Below are 9,643 nucleotides of genomic sequence, written 5' to 3'. Positions count from 1 at the left end.
AGGCACCAGAGCAGAGATCCCCCGGCAGCCCATGGTGCAGCCCATGGTGAGGCAGCTGTGCCCCTGCAGCCATGGAGGTGCATGATGGAGCAGGTACTGACCTGCAGCCTGTGGAGGACCCCACGCTGAAGCAGGTGGACGCCTGAAGGAGGGTGGGACCCCGTGGGAAGCTCATGCTGGAGCAGGCTCCTGGCAGGACCTGTGGCCCTGTGCAGAGAGGAGCCCAGGCTGGAGCAGGTTTGCTGGCAGCACTTGTGACGCCGTGGGGGACCCACGCTGGAGCAGTCTGTGCCTGAAGGACTGCACCCTATGGAAGGGACCCAGGCTGGAGCAGTTCATGAAGAACTGCAGCCCATGGGAAGGACTCACATTGGAAAAGTTCATGGAGGACTGTCTCCTGTAGGAACGACCCCACAGTGGAGCAGGGGCAGAGTGTGAAGAGTCCTCCCCCTGAGGTGGAAGGAGTGACAATATGTGATGGATTGACCACAACCCCCATTCCCCATCCGCCTGTGCCACTCATGGGGAGGAAGTAGAGAAATCGGGAGTGAAGTTGAGCCCAGAAAGGTGTTTTAAGATTTAGTTTTTATTTCTCATTACCCTACTCTGATTTGATTGGTAATAAATTAAACCAATTTCCCCAAGTCAAGTCTGTTTTGCCCATGACAGTAACTGGTGAGTGATCTCCCTGTCCTTATCATGACCCATGAACCTTCCACTATATTTTCTCTCCCCTGTACAGCCAAGGAGGGGATTGATAGAGCGGCTTTGCTGGACACCTGGCATTCAGCCAGGGTCAACCCACCACAATAGGATAGGCAGTATTTTTTTAATATTTGCAGTTTCGTAAAAGTTGATGGTTTTCTCATAGCATTTGTTGCACAAAAAAAGGTGTGTATAAATGAGAACAGGTCATTGTCTGCTAGAAGAAAGTGAAGCCTATTTGCCATTGATACATAGTAGAAAGTACCAGATTTGCACACACTGTTATACAAGTGTTCAGGGAGCCATTGCATTCTTCTACATTCAAAGCTGGTGTTTGATTTCTGGATATGCTTCTACTTCCCCTGAACTGGGCACCTCCCAACTGCAATGGAAGGAAGGGATTTGATATGCTTACTTATTACAGGCTGCATTTCCATACAGGTATGTTTGGATGGGCCACTGCAACTCTTTTTTGCAGTCACCCCGACCACTTCTCTTTCTTTTACATGTTCTGTGGTAGAGGCCACCCAATTCTGTTTGGTATCTTGTGAAGTCCTTGTGGCAATTACAGCAGTTGTGTGTACGATGATGCATCGAACATTGGTATTACATGAACATTTATTTGGAATGGGGGCTACCAGGCGAGTTTCTGTAATTTAAAATATTTTAGCTGGAATAGAGGAGGCGTCCTGAGGCATGGCCATGTGCCAGGTCTCAGTATTATTGAGAGTACAGCCTGACAAGATGTAGGAACTTCTGGCACATGGAATGGTGAGTGTCACAGAAAAATAATTGTCTTAAAAAATGCCAATATTTTAATGGAGACAACGGTACTATGCATGGAATATGTGAATACACACTGCCACTGCCAAAAAAATGTATAAAAAATTTTGCCTCTAGGTTTATCCTACGTACTGCTTTCCCACTGGGAATCTTGATAATGGGAATGTACAAAGTTATCATTAATAACAGTGGATTTCATGAATATAATTGCTGTCAGTACATGCATAGGGTATAGATGAGTTACACGGTATATCTCTATCATTGATCACATATATGGGAACTATTAAAATATATTAAAAAATTTAAATTGTTAATCACATTCCAAATACTGTGAATATAATGAATATAAATATTATGTGCTAGGGAGAAAGAGTTGTTTAAAAAACACCTTTATTTCTGATCAAAATAACAGAAAAAATATCACTTAGCTTGTCACCTTTAACTTTTAATCAAGTCTTATAAGTCTGAGCAAATTAACTGCAAACTGATAAGACTTTAGTACAACATGTGTGCAATTAAGGAACAACAAAAGAGGGTTTATTAGACTCAGCATGTTGTTTGGAAGTTTTAATTGCCTTTGGAAGCTAGGGGAAACTTCATTCTGAATGTTTTACTTATCTTCCAGGAACCATAATTATGTCAGAAGAATTGCAAGATGCTTTAGATAGTATGTATGATGCAAGAATTCCAAAACTATGGTTTAGGATTTCCTGGGAATCGTCTACTTTAGGATTTTGGTTTACTGAGCTTCTTGAAAGAAACCAGCAGTTCAGCAGTTGGCTGCAGGATGGCCGACCAAATCAGTTCTGGATGACAGGATTCTTTAATCCGCAGGTAAGACTGCCAGATATTGATCTTTCTAACTCCTATGTAACAGTTAAATTAGACCTTAAGAGAACTTCAAGTTGACTCAATCATGACTATAAGAAATGTAATCTAAATTCAATTTTTTAGCATATATGTACAATAAATCAAGTTCAACATCTACTGAAGAAATTTTTGCTATACCAAAATAAAGTTACTGAAATAATGGACTGCACCTTCTGGTTGCTTTAATTATAGTGTAGAAATTGGTTAAATACATCTTCTCACAATGCGATGTTATCCTCCTTTTTTCCCCTCCTCTGTTAGAGTAATCTGTTTTTCATTCATTGTATAAAAATCCTTTTGAATACAAAACAAGGTAGGGTTCAAAACTTTGACACAGGAAGAAGAAATTTGAACTTGGCTCTCAATCCTTGCAAATCAGTTCCTTGAAATGGAAGTTTTGTTATTTATGCCACCCCAGAATTGTGCCAGACTTGGTCTGCAGAGAACATATAAAAAATACAGCCTCTTGCCTGCACCATCTAAAATAAAAACCTGGCACAAAATGAAACACAAAAAAGGGAACAGCTGAGAACAGAGTTAAAAGAAGTATACATACCTAGATGATGTGTAGTTTCTTTGCACAGCTATCCACATTCAGTAAAGCTTTTTATGATTAACATGTTTGTGGGAAGTAGGAGCTGTGGAAGTGAGTCATTGTGAGAGTATCCTGCCAACAGGTTTCTGTGAAGCCTTAGCAAAAAGCTATTTTAAAGATCTATTTTAATCTCGGTACTTGTTAGCAATGCAAAAGCTAGCTGATACAGCTGCCTAGAATAGAGAAAGCAACAGTGGCAAATATTCTCTAGGTCTACTGCTGGGAAATATCCATCTATCATCTATCCTGTCTGTGCCAGCTATCTGATGATACCACTTTGTAGCATGGAAGTGTGCTCTTAGAATCCCTGAGCAAAGGGTTCCCAAGCAAAAGTATGAGGAAGAGGAGTTTTAATAAAATTATTATGCTTCTATACTTGGTTTGTTAGCAACATGTTGATAGTGGCACTCTGAAATATTCTGAAACTTCTGCAATGATCAGTCTAGATGCAACCCTTAATAGGCTTTTGGTTTTGCTGGTGTTTGCTTTTGCACTACAGATGAGCAAGAGCTGATACTGATTTTGTAGTGGCCATTTTAGCTGGCTTTTTTGTGCTTTGAGGTTGTGTCAGTTCTGAAATTTTACCAGGCTCAATTGGGCATCCTACTTTTTTTTTGTTTGTTTTTTTTTTTTTGATGCATACATCTGGATTTCTCAAAAAAGCTGCCAAATAATCAAAGTAAAATGTCCCCAAAAAAGCTGTGATTTAATAGACCATAGTAAATGAGAAAGCCTCCAGAAATAAAAAAAATAAACGCTTCATAACACGTAGTTATGAAAGTCCCTAAATATATGGTGTGCAGAGAAAAAAAAAAATCTGAGCATGAGATGTGCTTACCTGATTTAAAACTTTATTTGTGCTGACAATCACAAGCTTAAGAATCAGATGGTTATTTTTACAGTTTCCATTTTGTGTACCCAGGCCATGGGAGTGGCTCAGAGAAAATACTTGTTTTCTATTTAGTTATGTATTGTTTTGTTAATAGTCATATCGCTCGGTTTAAAAATCAGTATTTCATATGTTTAAAAAATTTATTTTCATCTTCTCAGGCAAGTTGAGGTGATAAAGTATTAGTGCTACACTTCAAATGGGTTGTTTGTAATACCTGAAAAAATGTCAGAAAAATTCTTTCATTTGTGAGATGAAAGGCAGCTCCTAAGTAGTTTGTAATTTGCCTACGTGCATAGATCTCACTGTTTGCTTTATAGTCAATGGATAAACACCACGGATAACACAAGACAATAAAGCAGATTTATAGCACTGGGAGAATGAGGCATTCTGGCAATAAAAAATAATATTGGACTTGACTGCCTTCTCTTGGACTGTTTATACACTAGGATAAATTCAATAATTTCACAGAAGTTAATCTTTATTTATAGTGATTCAAATGAGAGCAGGCTCAGGCTTCTATGTAAAAGAAATCTGATTCACTGTGTGTGTCTGCATTGGGCCAAGATAACAGGGGTGAACAAAACAAGAAGTGCCCTGAATTTTCTTCCCTCCTGGAAGTTAATCTGATGTCACTGTATTTTTCCTCAAAAAACTTGACACTGCATATCTCACTTCTACCTCCCTATTTCCATATTGTGGCTGACACTGTTTTATTGTTTCCTTGTTTGCATCCCTGTATCCAGTTGCTGTCACTTTTCCTATATGTGGATTGTAAACCCTGTGAGGCATAACTGTCTTTCTGGTTGTATAGTACTTGGAATAATGAACCCTCAGCCTATTTCTAAGACCCTTAAATGCCAAATCAATGTGAATAAGAAGTACAATGTCTCCATTCCTCAGTGCCCACTAACCACCCCTGCCATAATTTGCTTGCTGTAGAAATTGCAAAATAAGTGACAAACAAGGAACCTCCTAAGCAAGGCAAAGGAGGCAATGTGGTTGTGAAAGCAATAGACTTAACTGATTTCCATATTTCTTGTCATAGCTTCTGTAGATGCCTGCTTCTCCCTCACTAGAAGGTTCAGAGTTAGTTTGCATGGGTTGTTAGAAGCCAAAGGGACAAAGCTTTAGCAGCCTTCAGTGACCAGGCCAGGAAGAAATTCAGGAAAAGGCAGGTGAAGAAAGAAGACATTTTTCCCGTTTCTCAAAATGTTCCCCCCCCCACCCCCCCTTTTTTTTAAAAAAACCCCAAAAAACCAAAATGCACAAACAAACAAAAAAAATCAGGGCAATGATTACCAGAAATCAAAACAAATGTCATGCAAGTGGGCCATTATGTCCCTGACAGAGGGTTTGGGAGGAGCCAAGCCCTCAGCCATACAGTGGCACCTCAAGCCACTTGTTTCTTTCTTGCTGTTTATTGTGCCATTCACCTGCTCTGGGATACCCAGTTGAACCTCCAGCTCACAGTCTTTAGACACTGTCTAGGATTCATTCAAATGAGCAGATAAGTGTTACAAAAAAAGTCCCACTGCAGCCAGCATATAGGTCCTTCCATCTCTGTAAGAACAGTCTGCAGTCTAAATCTTATCCCTGAAGACAACTCACAGCTTCGAGCTTAATTTTATTCTAGTGTTTCCACAGTGCCTTTGAACTTATTCCCTTAATACAGTCATTTCTCTGTCCTGTCCTCTTCAGGCTCTTCTTTCTTTAATATTTCAGTTTATTTGGGATCCAGTAGCCCCCTGGGGCCTTTTGGCAGTGAACGCTTCACGTATTTTGAACTATTGGTACTAGCATGTTTCTACAAATTAAAATTCCCCAAATTAACTACAAGGATTTTGCTTTCATTTAATGGCATTTCTGATAGAAGAACTTGGCCTTTAATCCTGTCTCCCTTAGCTATATGCTAGGGTTCTCAACTACTTCAAACACAATTACAATTATCTGGTCTATCACAAAACCTCTTTAAAACACTTGTCCTGAGGTCTCTGGAATGATATTAATGAGAAGCAACCAATGTCAGTTAACTGAAACATCTGAGTTCATTAATGTCATCTCATGTTCTCATAACTCGAAGGGTATTGCGTAGCTACAAAGTCCTTAGCATGTGCAAAAGCACTCCAGTCCCAGCAGCCAGACATTGGCCCCTGCATTCAGTAGACCAACGTGCTCATGTTTCTGCATCTGACTTCTTTCCATTCATTTGTCCCTGACAGCAGCTCAACAGAGCATCCTGCACTGTGAATACTGAAGAAAAAGAAAAAGCTTGATTTTTTTCCTGGCTGTGCTGTTGGCTCTCTAATACCCACCTTTGTGTTTTCCCCGTGCAGCTCTGTATTCTCCCATCTCTGTCTCCAGATACCTTCTTTCTCTGCTCTGAAATCTGTCCTGAAACTTCTTCCTTCCAAGCTGTCCTTCTCAGTAAGTCCCTCTTGCTCTTGCATCTTCAATTTTTGTGTTTTATTCATTCATCTCATGGCTACGCAAATGGATTTCCATAGGGTAAAATAAGGTGTCCATCCACAGCTTGTCCACTGGAAGTGCGAAGCAGTCTGTACTCGCCTGTCTCTTAGGACTGAGGCACTTCCATGTACGGCAGTGTACGTGCACACAGACAGTTACATGAGAGAAGCTAACCAGCATCTTTAGCCTGGCTTGTCTTGTGATAGCTTGTAAGCATATCATGAGATTGTAGCTCTTCAGAACAGAGAATCATTTTCATTCTGTGCTGCTGAAGTGCTGTGAGTTTATGTTGCTGTTGTCTACAATAGTATGTTATTGTTTTATATTAAGTATATGCATATTAATATATTAATATATTTGCACTGAGCCAAGCGACAGAGGCATTTCACTATTTAATTGCATGATTCCAGTTTGTACTTCCTTTGTATTCTGTAAAATACTTCGTGATTTGTTGACTGTAAAGCAATTTTATAATGTCAGTATTAGAATAGGTGAGTAATATAGCACATGAAATAGCTGTGTTATTTGTGGCTTAGCTATTACCTGTATTTGGAAACTCACAAAACACATTAATCTGGGAACCTTGTAAACATTCTCCCTCTGGCTAGTTGTAAAGTAGGCATGTGAGGTGAGATCAGCTATACATGCAGCTTCCAGTATGTTATATAAGCCAATTTGGTGGCTTCTTAGCACCAACACAAGCACACCAAGTATGTAAGAATGCATTGTACCGGGAAAATATAGGAAAAAAAATGGATTTACACAACTTAATTTAGTTTTGTATGCAGATAAAATTCTGTTGGGATGAAGTTTTATACTGCTGATGTCACTATTATATAGGAAAAAAAAAGTTTGAAATGGGTAAGTTCAAGTATCTTAAAACAGTCTATGCTGTATTCAATCTCCTTAGGGATTCCTAACTGCTATGAAGCAAGAGACAACTCGCATGAATTTAGCAAAAGGCTGGGCACTCGACAGCGTTGTTTTACACAATGAAGTGACCAAGATGATGAAAGAAGATGTTACTGGCCCTCCTCCTGCTGACATTGGTGGGGTTTACATATATGGCCTTTTCCTCGAAGGGGCAGGCTGGGACCGCAGAAACTGTAGGCTGATTGAGTCGGCACCAAAGGTAAGGGTCAAGTGAACATGACAGACTGGCATAATGTAGTGTGCTCAGGGAACACCAGGAAGTATTTTGAGTGCCTGCAGCAGTGGTTTCACAGCAGATTTTAAGCAGGTAAAACACAAGCAGGGCTGGGAAGAGCACAGAGTGTTTACCCACCAGAACCGAACAAAAAGACTTCAGTCAGAAAATGAATTTAGGATGTACTGCACTAGAGCAGACCAGATGCCAGGTTCCTTGGCTTCAGGGGGGCTATAAGCACAGCTTTGTTTGAATAAAATAGTGCAAACCATAATCAGATTTCTTTTGACTGACCAAGTGAGACCCTTTCATAACTTCCAAAGCCCAGGACTGGGTTTGATGACAGTGGCAATGGAGGTCAGTGTTTGGATGACTAGAAATCCCTGGTGTTTGTTTTTTAATAGGGCGAAGAGTATCAGTTCTGGGCTTATGCCCAGTTATCCATGCATGGAGTTACATTTTACTGATGTGACTAAGCAGATTTAAAACCTAGCTATGGAGTAGTGATTAGATGCTGTGGTCACAGGCAAAGCTGCCATTGTCTCCACTGGTAAGCTTTTTCCAAACCACTGATAACTGTCCTGGAATTAGAGCTGAGGTAATTCCTATCCATAGGTAAAACACTTCCGCGTCTGGCTGAGAGCAAAATTTTCCAAAGCAAACCTTGCCAGTTGTAGTTTCTAGTGACAGCTGTTGCCTGGTTTGTCAAAAGACACCTTCAAACATGGAGTTTACTGAAGTGCTCCTGAGTGTTCAGCAAGCCTCCATGTTGCTCTTGGGTTGGGGTCTTTTCTCCCCCCTGCCAATGAATACTTTATATTGCTGGAAGACCTAAGGGGATCTAATCTGGATGAACACCCAAGCAGCACCTTGGATCTTAGAAGTTCCATTGCCAGCAGTGCAGAGGGAAGAAGGAGGCTTGTTAAATGCAGCTTGGTCTTTGCAGCTCCAGTCCTGGCATTCAGGGAACAGGAGGTGGGGAAAGAACAGGGAACACTAATCAAAGGGGCAAAGGATGCAAAAAAAAAATGGTGTCTCTGCCTCCTAGAACCATTGTTTTTCCATCTACTTCTATGGCATGCAGTTTTCCAGGTTTCTGCTGCTTTCTTTTTCTTCCAGTCTTCTGATGTCTGTTTTCCCTGAGCTGTCACTGGCTTAAAGTTAGGGTCAATGCAGTAGTAAGCACAGGGCTTGTGTTCTCACACATACCTCTGCTGAGGTGCTGGTGCTTTTGCTGAAGGTCATCACTGAATCTAGTTACAGCATTTGGAGTTCAAACTCCCTATCCTGCTTCTCCAGTCCTGAGCCCCATGTCTCTTTTAACATTCTCAGGTGCTGTTCACAAGTCTTCCTGTAGTCCATGTGTATGCTCTTAGCACAACAGCAGTACATGACCCAAAGAAGCAACAAGGAAGTGTGTACTCCTGCCCTGTCTACAAAAAGCCTCGGAGAACAGATCTGACCTACATTTTCTCTTTGTATCTGAAAACAGTGAAGAATCCTGATCATTGGACTTTACGGGGGGTTGCACTGCTCTGCAATACAAAATAAAGTCCAAAAGATATCTATAAAGAAAGAACCACCTAGGGAGATTAATCTGGAGCCAGCAGGACTTCTGTTGTTATTGAGAAAGTGGTGGCTACCTTGTCATGGGGGTATGGGAATTAACAAATGATGTATAGAGATTGGGTTAATTACACATAGATCAGATTGCTCCATTACAGCAAAAATGATAAATGTATTTAACCTGGGAATATCTGAGGGAAAACAGTTGCAGGTGTAAAATTTGGCAGCTGCTATAAAGCAACTGAGAATATACTCAACTAGCTTGCTCATAATGAAAACACTATGAAAAAAAGTGCTTACAATAGTGACAACTGCTCTAACATTTATGGTGGCTCTTTTGTAGATGGCATCTTCCTAATACAGGACTTCTTCATAATATGCTATAATTCTTTTTAAATTCAACTTTGTAGCTAAAAACTTACCATCCATAGCATTATTAAAGCTGTAATGACAAGTGAATTAAACGTCTGGTAAAACTTTATGTTTGTCTGCATGTATTCCAATGCACAGATCCTTTGATTTTGCATTTGTAAACTTACTGGGAGGTTTTACAAATGGATGCTACCTTTTCCTTGAATAGTCACTTGTTTATGCTGTCGTGGGTTAAAGACTGCTTAAA

General features: G+C 40.4%; 1 protein-coding gene across 1 annotated transcript in view; it reads left to right on the top strand.

The window, feature by feature from the left end:
* The window catches only part of LOC104461105 (dynein heavy chain 5, axonemal-like), a gene marked incomplete at its 5' end in the record, with an annotated part of 77,565 nt that extends 68,535 nt beyond the window's left edge, over positions 1-9,030 (top strand). The window contains 3 exons of the mRNA XM_010072571.1: positions 2,114-2,322; positions 7,222-7,443; positions 8,791-9,030. Of these exons, the coding sequence (XP_010070873.1) occupies positions 2,114-2,322; positions 7,222-7,443; positions 8,791-9,009 (650 nt within the window). The remainder of the gene's footprint in view (positions 1-2,113; positions 2,323-7,221; positions 7,444-8,790) is intronic.
* Positions 9,031-9,643: the final 613 nt, after the last annotated feature.

This window comes from Pterocles gutturalis, unplaced genomic scaffold (assembly GCF_000699245.1).
Source record: "Pterocles gutturalis isolate BGI_N339 unplaced genomic scaffold, ASM69924v1 scaffold19916, whole genome shotgun sequence".
NCBI lineage: Eukaryota > Metazoa > Chordata > Aves > Pterocliformes > Pteroclidae > Pterocles > Pterocles gutturalis.
Note: the sequence above shows the minus strand (reverse complement) of the source record. Positions and strands in the feature narration are given on the sequence as shown.